Here is a 20,024-nt window from a genome sequence, read left to right on the forward strand (position 1 = left end):
TTTGGGTTTTATGAATCATGCTTTTTGTATTTAAGAACTCTTTGCCCAACCTCAGGTCATCAAGATTTTCTCCATTTTTTTTTTTTCTAGAAAGTTTATAGTCTTAGAGTTTGTTTTTCCCAGTGTGATGAGCCTTTATTGTTTGCAATGGGAAGTAGAAGGAGACACAACAGCTCCAGCTCCATGGGCAACTCCAAAGACCTACTCTATCATTGTCACTGAAAAAACTACTGTTAGTTTTTACATTTACATGTTAAGCTAGTTTTGTATAAGGTTTTGAATGGATTTAAGTTCTTTTAAAAATATATGGATATCCATTATTCCATTACCATTTGTTGAAGTGCTACCCTTTCTCCACTAAATTGCCTTTGTATCTTTGCTGGAAATTAGTACCATATATGTATTGGTCTAATTCTGGATTCTCTATTCTGTTCCATTGACTTTCTATTCTGTTCCATTGGTCTGTCTTTATTTACACCAATAACAGACTTTCTCGATTATTATTACAGGTTATAATAACTCTTGAAATCAAGTAGTTTTAGTCTTCCAACTTAATTCTTTTTCTGTTTGGATATTCTAGGTTCTTTGAATTTCCATATGAATTTTAAAATCTGTTGGTCAATTTCTATTTTAAAAAAGGCTTTGGAGATTTTTACTGGATTGCATTTAATCTACAGATCAATTTGCTAAGACTAGACATATTAATAAGATAGAGCCTTCCAACCCATCGATACAGTAAATCACTCCATTTATCTAATTCTTCCTTTGTTTCTCTCAGCAATGTTCTATAGTTCTCAGTGTACCTGTATTTCGTATTTTTTTGTTAGATTTATCCATAAGGATTTCATAGGTTTTGATGCTAATGTGAATGGTAATTTTTAATTTCAATTGTTCATTGTTAGTATATAAAAATACAATTATTATATATTGTTCTTGTATCCTTCAACCTTGTAAACTCATTAGCTCCAGCTTTTTTGTAGATTTCAATAGATTTGTTTTATATAGATAAAAATGTTTGCAAGTAAAGAGAATTTTACTTCTTCCTTACCATCTGTATGTTTTTTTTTTTTTTCTTGCCTTATTTTCTTGGCTAGAATCTCCAGTAGAATGTTGAACAGGAGTGATAAGAGTGGATGTTGCTGTTGTAGGGGAAAAGTATTCAGCCTTTCACCATTAGGTATTATGTTAGCTGAGGTTTTTTGTTTGTTTGTTTGGTTGGTTTTGTTTTAAATCAAATAGAGAAGTTCATCTCTAGTTTTAGTTTATTGAGAATTTTTAATCAGGAACAGATATTGGCTTTTGTCAAATGCATTTTCTGTGCCTTTTGAGATGATCATATGCTTTTTCTTTTAGTTTATTAATATGATAAATTGATTTTCAAGTGTTAATCCAATCTTGCATTCCTGGGATAAACTCCACTTGGACATGACATATTGTTTACAAATATTTGTTTTGGGGCTGTTTCCAAAATTTGACTATTGTAGATAATGCTGCTATAAACATCAGGGTGCATGTATCCCTTTGAATTAGTATTTTTGTATTGTTTGGGTCAATGCCTAGTAGTGTAATTGCTGGATTGTAGGGTTCTATTTTTAATTGTTTGAGGAACCTCCATACTGTTTTCCACACTGGCTGCACCAGTTCGTATTCCTACCAACAGTGCAAGAAGGTTCCCTTTTCTACACATCCTTGCCAACATCTGTTGTTTCTTCTGTTGTTGATTTTAGCCATTCTGATAGGTAGGAGGTGATATCTCAGTGAAGTTGTGGTTTGCATTTCCCTGATGATGACTGATGTTAAGTACTTTTTCGTGTATCTTTTGGCCATCTGTATGTCTTCTTTGGGAAAATGTCTATTCATGTCTTCTGCCCATTTTAAAATTTGACTATTCATTTTTTTGTTGTTAAGTTTTATAAGTTCTTTATATATTTTGGATACTAACCCTTTATTAGACATGTCATTTGCAAATATCTTCTCCCATTCCATAGGTTGCTTTTCAGTTTTGTTGATTGTTTCCTTCGCTGTGCAGAAACATTTTGTTTTGATGAAGTCCCAATAGTTTAGTTTTGCTTTTATTTCCTTTGCCTCAGGAGATATACTAGAAAAGTGTTGTGTTGGTCAATGTCAAAGTTACTGCCTGTGTTCTCTTCTAGGATTTTTATGGTTTCAGGTCTGACATTTAGATCTTTAATCCAGTTTGAATTTATTTTTGCGTATGGTATAAGAAAATGGTCCAGTTTTCCCAATACCATTTGTTGAAGAGACTTTTTCCTATTGGATATTCTTTCCTGTTTTTGTCAAAGATTAATTGGCCACATAGTTGTGGGTTCCTTTCTGGGCTCTCTATTCTGTTCTTTGACTTATGTGTCTATTTTTTCCCAGTACCATACTGTTTTGATCACTACAGCTTTGTAATATAACTTGAAGTCTGGAATTGTGTGCTCTTGCTCTGTGAAAAATTGTTGAAATTTTGACAGAGATTGCATTCAATGTGTAGATTGCTTTGGATAGTATAGGCATTTTAACAATATTTGTTCTTCTAATCCATGATGAATGGATAAAGATGTGGTGTGTATAGGTATATATGTATATATATACACCTACACACACATATGACATATATATAACATATATATTGTATATATTACATACACACATTGGAGTATTACTCAGCCATAAAAAGGAATGAAATATGCCATTTGCAATGACATAGATAGAGCTAAAGATTATGCTAAGCAAAATAAGTCAGTCAGAGGAAGACAAATACCAAAGGATTTCACTTATATGTGGAATTAGAGAAAGACAAATATCATATCCCTTCACTCATATGAGGAATTTAACATACAAAACAGATAAACATAAGGGAAGGGAAGCAAAAATAATACAAAAACAGGGAGAGGGACAAAACATAAGAGACTCAAAAACAGAGAACAAACTGAGGCTTGCTGGAGGGGTTGTAGGTGGGGGCTATGGGTAAATGGGTAAGGGGCATTAAGGAAGCCACTTGTTGGGATGAGCACTGGGTGTTATACATAGGGGATGAATCGCTGGAATCTACTTCTGAAATCATTATTGCACTATATGCTAACTTGGATAGAATTTAAAAATTTAATTAATTAAAAAAAAAGAAAAAAATTTTCAGAACTCCACTTTGCAGATTACAATGTGAACTTTTCTTTTTTTTTGGGGGGGGGGGAAGAAAGAGGGAGCACGCAAGTGGTGGGGGGCGGGGCGGACACAGGATCTAAAGCAGGTTCTGCATGGACAGCAGAGAGCCCAACGCGGGGCTTAAACTCAAGAACCATGAGATCATGACCTGAGCTGAAGGCAGACACTTCATCAACTGATCTACCCAGGTGCCCCACAATGTGAACTCATAAGAAGATTACTAAAATGGGGCACCTGGATGGCTCAGTCAGTTGAGCGCCCAACTTCAGCTCAGGTCATGATCTCACAGTTTGTGGGTTCAAGGCCCACATCGGGCTCGGTTCAGAGCTTGGAGTTCAGAGTTCGGAGTCTGGAGCCTGTTTCTCATTCTGTGTCTCCCTCGCTCTCTGCTCCTCCCCTGCTGGTGTTCTCTCTCTTTCTCAAAAATAACATTAAAAATAATTTAAAAAACGATTACTAAAAATTTATTTAAGATAAGAATATAACTGATGAAGTATTTTTGTTCATATAAATAAACTTTTCCTTCTTCTATTTCTTGGGAGAATCCTTCAGCTCTTCTGTGCTTCAATTTATTCATTGGTAAAAAAAAAAAGAGGCAATTAGACTAGATATTTGCAAAGATTTCTTCTAGATTTAAAAATGTTATTATTCAGTCAGAGAAAGACAAAAATCATATGACTTCACTCCTATTAGAACTTTAAGAGACAAAACAGATGAACATAAGGGAAGGGAAACAAAAATAATATAAAAACAGGGAGGGGGACAAAACAGAAGAGACTGATAAATATGGAGAACAAACTGAGGGTTACTGGAGGGGGTGTGGGAGGGGGATGGGCTAAATGGATAATGGGCACTAAGGAATCTACTCCTGAAATCATTGTTGCATTATATGCTAACTAATTTGGATGTAAATTTTGAAAAATAAAAAATAAAATTTAAAAAGTTATTATTCCAATACTTAGAATTTACTGAGAAAAAATATTTGTAAAGTTAACTATGAAGTGCTTAATTCTAAAGTATTTTAATCTACTTATATCAATTTGAATGTAAGTATACACAAATGACTAATAAATATTTTGTAGATATTGTAAAATGAATTTTCCCCAAGTTTATTCACTTATAAGCTGTCAATCTAAAGTAATAGTGTTTTGGGAACAGAGAAAATGGAGTCACAAATAAAAGCTTTACACTTCACGTTCCAAAGGAAGATAAATGTCTCTTGTTTAAGCTTCCTATTCAAAATCCATGACACTCCCTTTTAATGTCAGTGCTTTTGTTTATTAATCTTCCCAACAAGAAAGGTAAAAGTGACTGTTTTTGAAAAGACGCCTTGGCACTGTTGCAGCAGCTGTGAAGTACAGGACTAAATTGTGGGAATTTAAGTTCTTCATGGATCCTGGAAATCGAGTTTGTTTTTGTGAAGAACTTGATCAGAAACAAAACAGTTTCACTGAACATTATGTTGTCTGGGCACTCTTCAAGAGCACATGGACACAATTTATTCTCTAACAGAAGCCATGCTCTGATTCAGATATAAAAGTTTCACAGAAAAACTCTGCAGGGATGTGTAAAAGGAAACATTTAAAAATTTTATTATAATTACCACAGACTGTAAAGATACAGATTTAATCATTTTTTACCCTTTGCTCATTCTTGGAAGATTTTAAAAACTAAAATTTGTAATGAAAACGTTCTGGAAATCTCGCGTGTGGCTTACCATCCAATTTGTCTTTATATCTAAGATGAAAATTATACATTTTAAATAAAAGTTAAGTTCAGATCAATTTGGTGTTTTAGAAGCAGCATTGTGTGCAGCAGAAGCTTCTGGCAGTGCCCTGCAACACATCCCCCAGGCCCACCTTGGATTTCAGTCACAGCGGTCGTAGAGTTCTATTCAATCTTGGACTCCCTCACCCTTTTGGTGATAGCAACTCATCTGCAGTGAATGCCCTACTTCTCCACTTTCTGACAAAATGTCCTTTATAACGCCATGGAGCCACCCAGGTGTACAGGCAAGTATATCACAGAAGTGTAGAGGAATAATGCCCTCAGTCATTGGGTCCAGGGCTAGTGGACACATGGTCCATTCTCCAGTCCTTCTGATGAACAATTCTGGGAAGGAGCTGTTCATTTCTAAGGAGGTGTTGGTCTTGGAATCAAGTCCCAAGCACCCACAGTGGAAATCTTGGTGATCTACCCTTGTATTTTTTTCCCTGTCCCATTCTTCCTACTCTCTCACTCTTGTCTCCTGGGATTAGTTCACAAATAAACATCTTGTGCCTGAGTGTTTGTCTCCAGATCTGTTTTAGGAAGAATAGAACATAGGACTTTGGTAGGATAGTGACCCTGGAAAACATCCCCAGGGTAGGCTTCTAGAACTGGATCACTTACCCTATTGTTAGGATAAGCAGGACAGTGGTAGTCTCTGGTGTGCCTCACAATTCATAAGAATCTCACTGGTGGTGGATTGGGACAAGAAGCCATGAGTTATCCAGCGGCTCTGTCGGTAGAATGGTTTGGGGGTAAAGGATTGCGGAATTGACTAGCATTTGTTGTCTTGGAAATCTTGAAAAAGGGAAGTAAAAGACTCAGATCCATCAACTATCATCTTAGGGCACACTGAAAGCCAAAAGGCCAATTTCACAGTATTTAAAGAGATCATTATTTCCTCAGCCATAGGACAGCTGTGGTGAAAATCAGGTCCAGAGTTTAAGGGTGGCAGACCTGAAAAGGAGATGAAATGTGCAGCCTCCACACATTTGTTTTGCTAACGCCATAGCCCTGATATCAAAGAGGGACGGAGAAAATCTGAGTGGATGTGCTTGACCAGCTTGAATAGCATGCCAGCCAAAACAGCTCTTTCTCCTTTACTAGAGGAGAGCAGCCTTGCCTTACCTGGAGGCCGTGTGGTTTTCACTTGAAGTGGATACCTTCCATGGAACATGACCTTTACCACCTCAAGATTTAATTTGTCTTTCCCCCACTGCCTTGAGAAGAATAACTAATGTCAAGTTTTAGCTGAGAGAGAAAATATAGTCCTTGATCTGGAAAGAAATAGCCTATTTACTGAATTTTAGAACTGGCTAACAAGTATTGGCAGAAATCTGGAGAACATGTGTGGGAATAGATCTGGAATGTGTCAGACCAGAGGGGGCAGAATATAAGGCTGGATAGAAGAGAGTTTATTGACATGAGAGCACTCTTGTCACTCAACATTTAACATCCTGGCAAGGACACATGGAACTGGTGCTAACAGGCTGTCGGGATGGCTTCTTGAAACTTGGTCGTGATGGCCTATACTAAATTAGACGGAGATGCTGAAACTGCCTTGTCAAAGGACTGAGGAAGAGGTCAGTGGCCGAGAGATGGGAATGTCAGAATAGATTTATTTCTTGTGCTGAGAGAACCAACCTACTATTTTCCCAGGAAGGATCTAGAGAACTCTCTTTACTAAGGAAATAAAGAATGTGAGTAATGAGGGTGGTGCCGACATCTTTGGGAAAATCAGTGGTAGGTAGCTACATCCCGTAGGGATGCAGGGATATTGTTCATCCTGATATTCCACAAAATCTCATGCTGGTAACTTGTATTGGTAAATCAGGCTAATAAGATTTGGTGAAGAGGAAGTAGGAAGGATCTTGGTGCCCTATAAGATACACATAAGCTAGAAAATGGAAGATTCAGATCCTTGCAGGTTTTAATGGTTCAATGGTCTGGAGGATGCTGGGACATCCCCTCTGAGGTAAAGGACAAGTTATTAAACTCGTGCCCTCTACCATTAAGAACGAGGTATAGCATGTTGGGGATCTTGGCTTTTGAAAGCCAAATACTGCTCTCACCTATTTATGATGGGGAGATTTGGAAGGCTGCCAGTTTCAAATGGAGCACAGAGCAGAGAGGGCTGTGTTCCAGGTTCAGGCTGTGACATAAGCTGTCCTGCTGCTCAGCTGATTACATGACCTACTATCCATTGACACTACAGATACCTGATGTAGAACACTATGTAGCATCTCTGGCAAACTCTACTAGAAAGTTAACATCACAGATCTTAGGTTCTGGAGCAAACTCATGCCTTTTGATTGCTTGAAAAACAGCTCCTGGCATACCTCCACACCCAACAGAAATTGAAAATCTGATATCAAGTGATTAACTAGAGCTGCCCATCATGAGGTGGGTGTTATCAGATTCACCAAATCATCAGGTCAGATAGTCCCAGTAGCAATCTATCATTTGACAGAAATGATACATTTGGGATCAAGCCTGAGCAAGTGCACACGGTATGTGTAAGTTACATGGACACGTAGCCTAGATTCCCCTATCACTTACATCTCTTACACTAATGTATCTCCTTCAACCTATTCCTATGATCTCATGGGGAATTACCTATGATCAGTTGTATCAGTTATATATTGCTACAGTTATACCATATAATAACAATGAGCATTTATTATTCACACATCTAGGGCCAGCTGGGAATTGGCTAGGCATATGTTCTAATCTTGGCTGCGCTTGCTCACATTTTGGGGTTGGCTGCTGGGTGAATAGAACAACTTAGCTCTGTTCCACATGTCCTTCATTCTCCATCAGACTATCCTGGTCATATTCTTAGGTCAGTGGCAGAGGCACAAGAGAAGACAAGACCATCCAAGTAGTTTTCAAGCCTCTGCTTGAATCACATGTGCTAACATTCTACTGGCCCAAAGCAAAATCACATGGTTAAGTTCAGAGTCAGAAGGTGAGGCAGAATGCTCCACCCACAGTGGGAAGGCAATGCAAAAGTATATGGCAAAAGGCACGGAGACAGGGGGAAGTGAAGAACTGCGGCTATTTTTTGCAATATTAACATACCAAGTGACAGATAAGGAAAAAGTAGGCCGTGTTCAGGGATGGACCAGCTGGATAAATTGGGGTGAGACAACAATGACTGGCTTCTCCACTACAGCCTCTCTCAGAGGGGGCTGTACGGATTACTGGTGAGGCAAAAATCTTCCTGATGGACAGAGCTTCTAACAGTGCCCTTGGTCATCCATGTTGATAGAGAAAGACATGGCTTGAGTTAAGGATAAAAACAGTCTTTTGATTATGGTGAAATGTGCAGATTTTTGTATCATGGAATGTCAACTCACCTGAGGAAGCAACAATTAGGCAGATAGGATGATTCCAATAGATTTCAGTCAGTCTTATCCTTACCCACTCCAGGTTTGTACAGCAAACCCATGAATGGAGTAATCACGGTGATAGAGATAGAGGGAGGCCACGTATGGGCCCAACAGCTTGGTTTTTCTCTCATTAAGGGCTGCTCTAGTTACTACCACTATTGAATACGTGCTCTGTCAGCAGCAGAGACCAATGATTTGGTACCATTCCTTTATCGAAACCAAATAGCTACTTGGTAGCAAGTTGTGTGCACTGATTTCCTTTCACCCTGAAGGAGGAATTCATTCATTCCTATACTAATTAATTTGCACTCTTAATATAGGCTTGCCTTCCTTTCCAGCAGTACCTCTGCTATCATTACTCTCTGATAGTCTACAGAATGCCTATTATCAACATAGTATCCTGGATTACACTGCCTTGGATCAAGAAACTGTTTTATAGCAAACAAAGAACATGAGTTATTACATCCATGGTCCTATGTATACAGCATCATCCAGAAGCAATTAATCTAGTAGAACAATGAAATGGCCTATTACAGAGTCAGCTTAGGCATCAGCTCAGATATAATATCCTGTAGGATTAAGGTTCTATTTTCCAGGATAGGATACATGCACTATACCAATGACAGCATATGATTCTCTGTTCCCAACTTCAAGGTGCAGGAACCAAGAGGATAGAAATAGGATTGGCCTTTCTTACCACCATTCCCAGTGAGCTACTTGTAGAATGTGTTTCCCATTCCTACCACCTTAGGCTTTGCTGGATTGGAGGTCCTGTATCCTGACAGGGTAAGGGGAAGAAGCTGGCACACTTCCCCCAGGAAGCACTGTAAGGACTCCACAAAACTGAAGCTACAGCTGCCAACTGGTCCTGTTGGGTTGCTCATGTCTGTGGGACAACAGGCAAGAAAGGGGAATTAATATGTTGGTTAACATGAGGAGCTAGAAATGTGATTACAAAAAGAAACAGGGAGAATGTGTCTGGAACTCAGGTGATTCACTGGGGCATGTCTTGATGTTTCCGTGCCTGATGTGAATAGTGAACAAACAATTGTGATACTCATAGCCTAAAAAGGGCAAAGTAACCAAGACCCTAGATCCCTGAAGGGATGAAGGTCTGGGCCACTCAGGCAGTCAACCAAACTAGACTAGCTGAATTTCTGGCAGAGAGCAATGAAAATCTCAAATGGCTGGTGGAAGAAAGAGATGATGAATATATTTTGGCCTTGGGTTCAGTTGTAGTAACAGGAACTGTAGCTTGTCTAATCGTCCTGGGCAGTCTTTTATAGACTGTTGCTGACCATCACTTTGAAGACTCAGTGATAGAATGAACTTAACATGGGACTCAAGCAGTTCTGAATAGGTAAGAACTATTTATTCAAAAACAAACATCTCTTTTGCCAAACATCACATCTCCTTGTCAACTTCTGATATCAGCCACAACTGCACTTAGAGAGTTCTGAACTCAGACCTGTCCGTTTTTGCTAGTGAAATCCTACCACAAGTGTGAGGCATGCATTTTTCCGCTTTCTGTTCCAAGTCCTTTTTCAATGTTGGGGTAGCCTACTTTCTCTCATAAAAGGATAGCTCAGAAATGCTGGGGTAGTCACTTCTCCTGGAGGTAACTTTCAACTAATAGGGGATGGAAACTGGTTAGTAATTATCCTATCTGTATTAGGTGAATATTTTGAGGAGGCACTTGGTAAACTTCTCAGGTCTTAGAGTTCAAAATGGCAACCTTGGTAATAAACTTTTGTATGGGTTTTCTTTCTCTTGCTCTTCCTGTTCTCTCGCTTCTGCTTCCTGTGATCACCTCACAAATGCCATACTTACCCCCAAGTCTTTTCCTCAGGGTCTACTTTCAGGTGGGCTAAACTAAGACAGGTACCATTAATCAAATGCATTTATATATCTTTCCATGTAAGTATTTTAGAGATTTTCTAGACTGCGCAAATAATTATTCATGAAGAATTATTTGCAAGGTGAGGTAAGGACAGCATTTTAAATTAAAGATTTTTTTCTGTTTAGGCAATAAAAGAGTTGATGACATGATGCCTGCTCACTGTGAAACACACTGAAACTACCTTCAATTCAATTTCTATCTGATAATATTCTAAGAATATCTGACACTTTGATAGTATATGAACTAATGAACAAGTGGTGAAAAGCTCTATATGCCAATAAATTTCAACTTCATAATTTCTATGACATATAAGCTTCAAGTTGTCACTGAAAATTTAAATCCAATATTAGTCTCTGCCAGAAAATTCTTTAGCAATTCTCGTAATATAAATGCACTTAATACTTTTCATGCTAAAATAGTCACAAAAATTGAATAACTCACTTAGTCAAATTCACTTTTTTGCATTGAGTCTATTTTTGATCACCAAACTCACATTGACTTCATTTTCAATGCTCACCACATCCCGAAATCTCCCACCTTGGTATATGCAGCACTAATGGCACTTTATTTTGGTTATTCTACTTTTCAGTATTTTGGTAATAAGACATTCTGCCAGATTATAAATGCTTTATTATTATTTTTTTAACATAGAGGGAGTTTGGTGGTAGATATATAACCATTTGATGTTTTTATGACTAAGAGTTCAAGCTCAGGCTCTCTTTCTTATAGAATGTAAATGCATACCCACACATGTATGTGTAACTGTTATCAAAATTAAGCTTAGTCACTAAAAGAAGATTCACTATCTGAACTTTCTTCTGTATTTTTTTCACCTTCACCATCAGGCACTGGAGCATCTGGCCTCCTGAAAGAGAAGGAAACAATTTGGTTTTTCCAGTTGAAAAAAAGCAATTACTATCTGCAAATTAGGTTCATCCTAGAATATTGCTGTTAATAAGTTCACCGAGTCTGTGTCCTTAACTGGGAGTCTCCCAGTCTCCTCCACAGCATGCTTCTCTTTGGCTTTTCCAGCACTCTGGGGATTACTAGTGCTATTCCTGTATGGGCCACAGTGCTGTTTTCTCTTGCCAGTCCTTACAGAATTTTCTAGTTCAGTACTTTCTGCTTCTCATTCCATGGAGACCCAACTACAGACAGAGATGTGATGTGGAGAGGCTGGCGTGACCAGTGCTACGTCTCCGTAGTCTCCAAGTATACAAGAGGTACAGAGAAAGGAAAGCTAGAAATGGAAAGAAAACGAAAATCTTTATGTTCCAGGAAAGCTGCAGAAAGAAATTTACAAATGGAAGAGAGTTAAAGAATGGCCATTAAGAAACACAGACAGTATGGAAATTTTGTAGGGGAGAAGAGGGCCTGGTAAAAGGTTCTTAATGTTTGTTGAATGTTTTCACTTATATTTTATCTTCATAGAATGAATGTAAAAAGTATGACTTGGTAAAAATAATGTCTTGAAGATTCCCTAGGTAAAACAAGGAGATATGAGAATGATTAAACTCAACTTTGCAGGGAGATATAATAAACCAAATGAAATTTTACAACAAACCAAACATTCAACTAGATAAGTTCCATAGTGTTTGCTAGTAAATTATCTAATCAATATGGTAATACTATCATTCAGCCTCTATTCACTCTCACTGAGAAAATAAGTTAAGCAAGTAAAGTATACTTTTGGGGAAACTAACAGGGAATGGAAGAATAATATAGCTGCTCTGTCTTAATAATTGAGAACTACCAGACTTATTTCTCCCTCAGGCTCTTTGATTCTTATTAAAGATTTAGGACACCAACCAATAAAACTCTGCTTTGCCATAAATAAAATCACTGTTACTAAAATTAAAACATGTATAGTCTACCATGTACATTTAGTTATTAAAACCTATGGCTGAGTTTTGGCTTATAGTTTTTAATATCATATCTGTCATGTACAAAACAGAAAGATATGCTGGCACTGCTCCCCAGCAATGGGTAAAACAGAAACTCATTTGCTCTGCTGCACAGTTTTAGATTATACCTATTAGGAAGTCACATGTACTCGATACAGTAAAACTTTGAAGCTGGGTAAGGCGTTTACCAGGTTTTGACTGATACTCCATCTGCCTAAAACACTAACATGAGACCACAGTCTTCATTGCTCTCCATAGAAGCAAGACTGTGGAACCACTGGGCATGAATACTGGGCACATTTTCCAAGTAAATCTGTCTTTGCTGTATTTGTGATTTCTTACTGCCTTTACTTTGTTAAAAAAGAAAAAAATTACCAGAGGGAATTTGAATACAATGTAAAAATTATATCTATGGCAACTCAAACAAATAAAACAATGTATATGATACCCCTAAATAAATGCTACTAAGGGTAAAAGCAACTTAAGCCTAAAAGGAGCTGAAATTATAACATTAACGTATGTGTGTAACCATTTTTTAATACATGTAATCATCACAGCTGTATAGCATAGTGGTTAAGAACACACATTCTGGAGCCAGACTGCCTGGATTCAAATCCCAGTCTTGCTACATATTTGAGCAATTTTGGGGAAGCTAGGTAACCACTTTGGATCCAACGAACCGACTGGAGTATTGTAATGATTAGAATGAATTATTATATGTAAAGTATATCAAATAATATCTGGCACATAGTAAGTATATTAAATAAATGCTATCTTCGTGGTCATTGTCGTCGTCATAGTCATCGCCATCATCATCATCAACATCATCATCATCATCATCATCCTCACGTACCCACAATTTTGCCAGGAACTGTGTTAGGTGCTAGAGATACAGAAATGAATAACAAGTAGTTCCTTCCCTGAAGAAACTGATATTTTAGGGGGATATTTTAGAGGGAGACAGAAATATAAATTATTATTATAAATGTGATATACATAAATACAGTTGTAGTAACTATGCTTACGTAAAAAGTTAATTCACTCTATGAGGTTTGGTCAGAGAAGATTCCAGAGAAGTGGAGACATTTGTAAAGGGTTTTAAGATATAAGTAGGAGTTTCTCAAAAACAGAAAAGGTGGGAGTAAGTGAGGATGAGAGTGTTCTGAATAAAGAAAAAAAAATGGGAATGCATGCTGCATTTGGGAAACTATAAATCATTTGGGAGGTAGAGTATAAAGTAATTGCAGTTCAAATTTGATGAAATTAGAGCATATGGTAGGAGTAATAGGTATGAGAATTTCCTTCCTTTTTTAGGATGAATAATACTCCTTTGTACGCACATATTACATTTTGTTTATCCATTCACCTGTGGATGGGCATTTGGATTGTTTCCAACTTCGGGCTACTGTGAATAATGCTACTATGAACATGGTATACAAATACATGTTTCAGTCCCTTCTTTCACTTCTTTTGGGTATATATCTAGAAGTGGATTTGCTCAACCATATGGCAATTCTATGCTTAATTTCTTGAAGAACTGCAATACTGTTTTCCATAGCAGCTGTATCATCTTACACTCCCACCGGTGGGGTTGGTGGGATTCCAAGGGTTCCATTTTCTTAGTATGTTTGTCAGTATTTATTATTGTTTATCTTCATTCACTTAAAAATAAATTGTATGCTACTTTGGCTTGGAATTGCTAGGCAGACAAATGAAAAAGCATATACTAGTTCCCTTTGGGTACAAAAAAGAGAAAAACTTCAAGATACCATGAGAATCAAATGAAATAATGTATATGAAAGCATTATCTAAGTTAAAAAGCTTTATAGAAATGTTAGTAGCAGTAATAAAACTTATAATAATACCAGCATTTCCAGCATATTCTTAGTGGGAACAAAAATTTGGCTTTTTGTCTTATGATCAGAAGTGCTCTTGCTTGATCCTGTATATATGAACCTTTTAAGTTGTCTTTTTATGCAAAGTTTTTATTTAATGTTTATTTATTTTTGAGAGGGAGGTGGTTAGGGGCAGAGAGAGAAGGAGGCAGAGGATCCAAACCAGGTTCTGTGCTGACAGCAGAGAGTCCCATGCAGAGCTTGAACTTACAGACCATGAGATCATGACCTGAGCCAAAGATGGACTTTTAACTGACTGAGCCACTGAGGCACCCCCCACGCAAAGAAGTTTTAAAGATATATTTGAAAAAGTTACTACCTTAAAGTATTGGTATAAAGTTTAGTTTCTAAAAATTCAAATGATTCACTACTAAAATTAGAAGATGAGGACTTTATAACAGTTTATCTTAAATATACAAGTAAATCACTAAAAAAGAGTTTATCAGCAAAATATAGAGACACATATAAAGTCAAAAGTACATTCATGATGTATCATGCATGTTTTTTAAAAATCTCAATCTATAGTGGTTCAATGATAAAAAAAAAAACGCTAGGTTGGTAGCTACATTTTAATAAGCATACTTATATAATTTGTGGCACCAAGATTATCCAAAAAGTCTTAACAAAATCAAAATTATAGGAGTTTAACATTAAACTCATTACTTAGTCTATCTTTTAAAATAAGTATTTAAATTTTTTAAAAATGTTTATTCAATTTTGAGAGACAGAGTACAAGCAGGGGAGTGGCAGAGAGAGAGGGAGACACGGAATCTGAAGCAGATTCCAGGCTCTCAGCTGTCAGCACAGAGCCCAATGTGGGGCTCGAACTCACAAACTCTGAGATCATGACCCAGGCTGAAGTTGGATGCTTAACTGAGACACCCAGGCGCCCCTAAAATAAGTATTTTTAAGTTACTTATTAAAGTTACTAGGCTGACTTCAACAAAAAAATGAGCCAAAATTTAGAAAGGAAAGGAGAAGGAAGAACTAAACACATACAAATTAGTACTTTTTAGCACAGTAGATGCTGTGTGCAAGTTCTTTTTGTTACCTTTCTCACTTATGGGAATCAAATAAGGATGTCAATCACAATCTCTGTTCCCCCACTCTTTCCCTATAACCTTCCTTGTTTTAGTCACATAATCCAGGCTTGGCCAATCATTAAGAATCTTCCCCTGGGATGAGAGATTGATTCAAGGGAGGGCACAAGACCCACGCAGGGCCAATCACAATGTTTCCCTAGAAATGAGCTATAATATTCCATAGTTTATTTTGTTCAGTTAGCAAAACTAGCAACATTAAAGCCTTCATAATTGTGAATTCCTTGGCTTCAAGCAGTAAGCTCATCTGTAGCAGGAGAGAAGTGAATGACTATGCCAAGGAGTAAAGGTGGAATGGGTGCTAGGAAAGAGAGAACACCGGCAGCCAGACAGCAAGCACTGATGACACGGGGCCTTAGATCCTGCCCTACTACCTGGACTTCTTTGCTATGTGAATCAGTAACTTCTCTTTTTGTTTAAACTAGTTTGAGCTGGTTTCTGTGATTCTGAACACGAAAAGAGTCCTAACATACAAATATTGTTGGTTTAATTTGTTTTCGTTAAAGAGATATTTATACTTGTGCTTAAAATCACAGCCACTTTGAGGACACAAAAACCATATAAACATACTTTGGAAAAACATTTTTTAGTGTAGATAAATAGTTTAAAAATATTTTTCATTTTCTTTAAACCTAAGACCATTGAACTTAAAGCAGATTAAGTGACAAAAACATTGTTAGTAAAAATATTACTGAGTAGGTGGTTATGGGGAGAGAGTACAGTAGTTATCATCCAAATCACTTTTCAATATCAACAATAGCACACTTAGAGCTATAATGTCACATGATACTGTTGTCACTCAAGACTGTTCTGTCATAGCTCTCTCTAGGCAATGGCAATAGGTGGTCTTCAGGAAAAAGTAAAACACTAAATTCCTGAACCAAGATTGTACTGACCATATAAAGATCTTTGGGGTGGTTATAAAAATGACAATCTAGACTACGATATTACAGTAGCTAGTGAGACTTATTTCAGCATTACATTTACTCAAACTACACATGCTTTGGTCTTTTTCTTCTGAATGCCCATCAACCCAGGTATATCCTGTCCTTTGTTGTAGTACATAGATTCCTGCAGTCAGGGAAACAATGTAATGCCTAATACTATAAAGAAAAAGAAAGTCAGCCCTCCTATAAGAACTGGCTTTTGCCATTTATCTTGGGGCCCTTTAATTCCCAGCTGCTCCTTTATCTTTTGCTTACTAGTCATTGGCAGGCCACAACTTCTTTTTAAGAACATCTCTTTAATATTTCTATTATTTCTCTGACTCTCGTGATCAAGGTCTCCAACACTAGACCAATAACAATATTTTGACGTTGTTTTTTCCTGTCTTGTACTTTCTATCCAGTTTGCCAGCCAGTGGTTGAGAAATGATAATTACATTGAATGGGATCCCAGCTCAGCAAGAATTAAAAATGGAAGCAGTAAAACTATTTTTTGGAATTGTTCAGTTGGGGAATTGAGGTCTATCCCACCCTCAACCAGCCAAAGCCCAAACTTTAATCCATTGTGTTGTTGTGTGTAGCAGGACATAGACAAAGATTACTGGCAGATAAGGAATTCCCGTAGAGGGCTGGACATCCTTTCAGTATAATTAACAGAAAGTTTTCTTGCTTTCCAGTATCCTTTTGGTTAACACAAAGAAATCCCCTCTTGTCAAAGTGAGGTTGAGGTGATTACTTTTACTTCTGGCAACCATAACTTTGGTCATTCCACAGTCTGGGAGGAGGTATAAATGTCTTTTGAATAAATATCTCCAGGACAAATGTCAATGAGCTTGTTTGGTTCAAAGCCTGCACAATAACTTGACTCATTAGATGTTTTCATTAGCCAAATCAATATGTTACACCCACTTACATCAATGGATAGATCATCCAAACAAAATTTATAAGGAAGTATCAGCCTTATATGACACATTAGACCAGATGGACTTAAGATATATAGAACTCTCCATCCAAAAGCAACAGAATATCCATGTTTCTCAACTCCACATGGATAGATCATGTGTTAGGCCACAAAACAAATCTCAATAAATTCAAGAAGACTGAAATTTTATCAAACATTCCCACTCACAATGGTATGAAAGTAGAATCCATTATAAGAATTAATGGAAAAACTAAGAACATGCTACTGAACAACCACTGGGTCATCAAAAAAATGAGAGAAGAGGGGCGTCTGGGTGGCTCAGTTGGTTAAGTATTTGATTTCAGCTCAGTCATGATCTTGTGGTTTGTGGGTTCATGCCCCACATCAAGCTCTGTACTGACAGTGCAGAGCCAGCTTGGGATTCTCTCTCCCCTCTGCTCCCCTGCTTGTGCTCACTCTCTCTCTCTCTTTCTCTCTCTCAAATTACTAAACTTTAAAAAAATCAAAGAAGAAATTAAAAAAATACCCAGAGACAAATGAAAACAGAAATATGATATACCAAAATCTACAAGATGCAGCAAAAGTAGTTCTAAGAAGAAAGATCACAGCAATACAGGCCTACCACAAGAAAAAACCCAAAATCTCAAACCATCTAACTTTACACCTGACAGAGCTAGAAAAAGAAGAAAAAATAAAGCTCAAAGTCAGTAAAAGGAAGGAAATATTAAAGATCAGAGTGGAAATAACAGAATAAAAAAACAATAGAAAAGATCAATGAAATTAAGAGCTGGTTCTCTGAAAAGATAAACAAAATTGACAAGACTTTATCTAGACTAACAAAGAATAAAAGGAGTCTCTAATAAAATCAGAAAGGAAAGAGAAATTACAACTGACATCACAAAAATACAAAGGATCAGAAGAGATTACTAAGAATGACTACACACCAAAAAAACTGGACAACCTAGAAGAAATGAGTAAATTCCTAGAAATACACAATTTTCCAAGACTAAAGAAAAAGAAAATCTGAATAGACCGATTACCAATAAGAAGATCGATTCAACAAAGTCCAGGACTAGACAGCTTCACATGTAGTGAATTCTACCAAGCATTCAAAGATTTAATACCTATCCTTCTCAAACTCTTTCAAAAAATCAAAAAGGAGTGAATGCCTCCAAACTTATTTTAGGAGGCTGGCGTTACTCTAAATACCAAAACCAGACAAAGACAGCACACACATATGCACGCGCGTGCACACACACACACACAAACACACACACAAACACACACACAAACACATACACATTACAGGCTAATATCCCCTGATGAACATAGATGCAAATATCCTCAACAAAATATTAGCAAATTGAATTCAATAATACATTACAAGGATCATACAGCATTATCAAATGGGATTTATTCCAGGGATGCAAGAATGGTTCAAAATCCACATATAAATCAGTGCTATATGCCACATTAATAAAATGAAGGAAAAAAATCATATTATCATCTCAACAAATACAGAAAAAGCATGTGAAAAAATTCAACAGCCATTTATGATAAAATCTCTAAACAAAGTAGATATAGAGGGAACACATGTCAACATAATGAAGGCCATATATAACAAACCCACAGCTAACACCAGTCAATAGTAAAAAGCTGAAAGCTTTTTCCTCTAAAATTAGGAATAAGACCAGGATGCCCACTATCCCCAGTTTTATTCAACATAATATTGGAAATCCTAGCCACAACAATTAGACCAGAAAAAGAAATAAAATGCATCAAATTGGAAAGAAAGTAAATTTGTCACTATTTGCGGATGACATGATACTATACATAGAAAACTCAAACAATAGCACCAAAAAACTATTAGAACTAATAAATGAATTCAGTAAAGTAGCACAGTACAAAATCAACATATGGAAATTTTGGTGTTTCTATAATCTATTAACAAATTATCAGAAACAGAAATTAAGAAAACAATCCCATTTACAGTTTCACCAAAAAGATTGGGGCACCTGGATGGCTCAGTTGGTTGAGTGTCTGACTATGACTCAGGTCAGGATCTCACAGTTTGCAAACTGAAGCCCCACATTGGGCTCCCTGCTGTCAGCACAAAGTCTGCTTTGGATCCTCTGTTCCCCTCTCTCTGCCCTTGCCCCGCTTGTGCTTTCTCTCTCTCAAAAATAAATAAAACATAAAAAAAAAAAAAACAATTTCATGAAAAAGAATAAAATGCCTAAATAGAACTTTGAATTGAAAGACCTGTATACTGAAAAGTATAAGAAAGACATGGATGAAAGAAATTGAAGAAGACACAAATAAATGGAAAGATATCCCATGCTCATGGATTGGAAAAATTAATATTGTTAAAATGTCCATGCTATCCAAAGCAATCTACAGATTCTATTCAATTCCTATTGAAATTCCAATGGCCTTTTGGAAAAAATAATTCTAAAATTTGTATGGAAACAAGCTCTAAAATCCAAAGCAATCTTGAGAAAGAAAAAAGCTGAAGGTATCATGCCTCAATTTCAAACTACAGTACAGAGCCATAGTAATCAAAACAGTATGCTATTAGCATAAAAACAGACACACAGATCAAAGGAACAGAATTGACACCCCAGAATTAAACCCACACATATATGGATAATCAGTTTATGAGAAAGGAGTCAAGAATATATAAAGGAGAAAAGGCAGTCTCTTAAATAAATGATGTTGAAAAAACTGGACAACCACATGCAAAAGAATGAAACTAGATCACTATATCACACATAAAAATTAACTCAAAGTTAATTAAAGGCTACGATGTCAGACATGAAAACATAAAATTGCTAGAAGGAAACATACAATAAGCTCCTTGACATTGGTCTTAGTAATATTTTTGTGGCTCTGAGTCCAAAAACAAAGGAAACAAAAGCAAAAACAAACAAATGGGATTACATCAAACTAAAATGCCCCTGCACAGCAAAAGAAACCATCATCAAAATGAAAAGGCAACCTACTGAATGGGAGATTTTTGCAAATCATATATC

General features: G+C 36.8%; 1 protein-coding gene across 7 annotated transcripts in view; it reads right to left on the bottom strand.

Moving 5' to 3' along the window:
- WASHC3 (WASH complex subunit 3) overlaps nucleotides 1–20,024 on the bottom strand; it is a 93,040-nt gene that overhangs the window by 35,167 nt on the left and 37,849 nt on the right. For 3 of the 7 annotated variants that reach the window (XM_042993033.1, XM_007085668.3, XM_042993031.1), the window contains exons 7-8: nucleotides 11,061–11,092; nucleotides 9,074–9,213 (exon numbers count right to left, since the gene is read on the bottom strand). In XM_042993033.1, the coding sequence (XP_042848967.1) occupies nucleotides 9,074–9,213; nucleotides 11,061–11,092 (172 nt within the window). Of the gene's footprint in view, nucleotides 1–8,016; nucleotides 9,214–9,680; nucleotides 11,093–20,024 lie in introns of those variants that run through there. The other 4 variants (XR_006220182.1, XM_042993032.1, XM_042993034.1 and 1 more) reach the window with 4 other exon arrangements.

This window comes from Panthera tigris, chromosome B4 (genome assembly GCF_018350195.1).
Source record: "Panthera tigris isolate Pti1 chromosome B4, P.tigris_Pti1_mat1.1, whole genome shotgun sequence".
In the NCBI taxonomy this organism is placed as follows: Eukaryota; Metazoa; Chordata; class Mammalia; order Carnivora; family Felidae; genus Panthera; species Panthera tigris.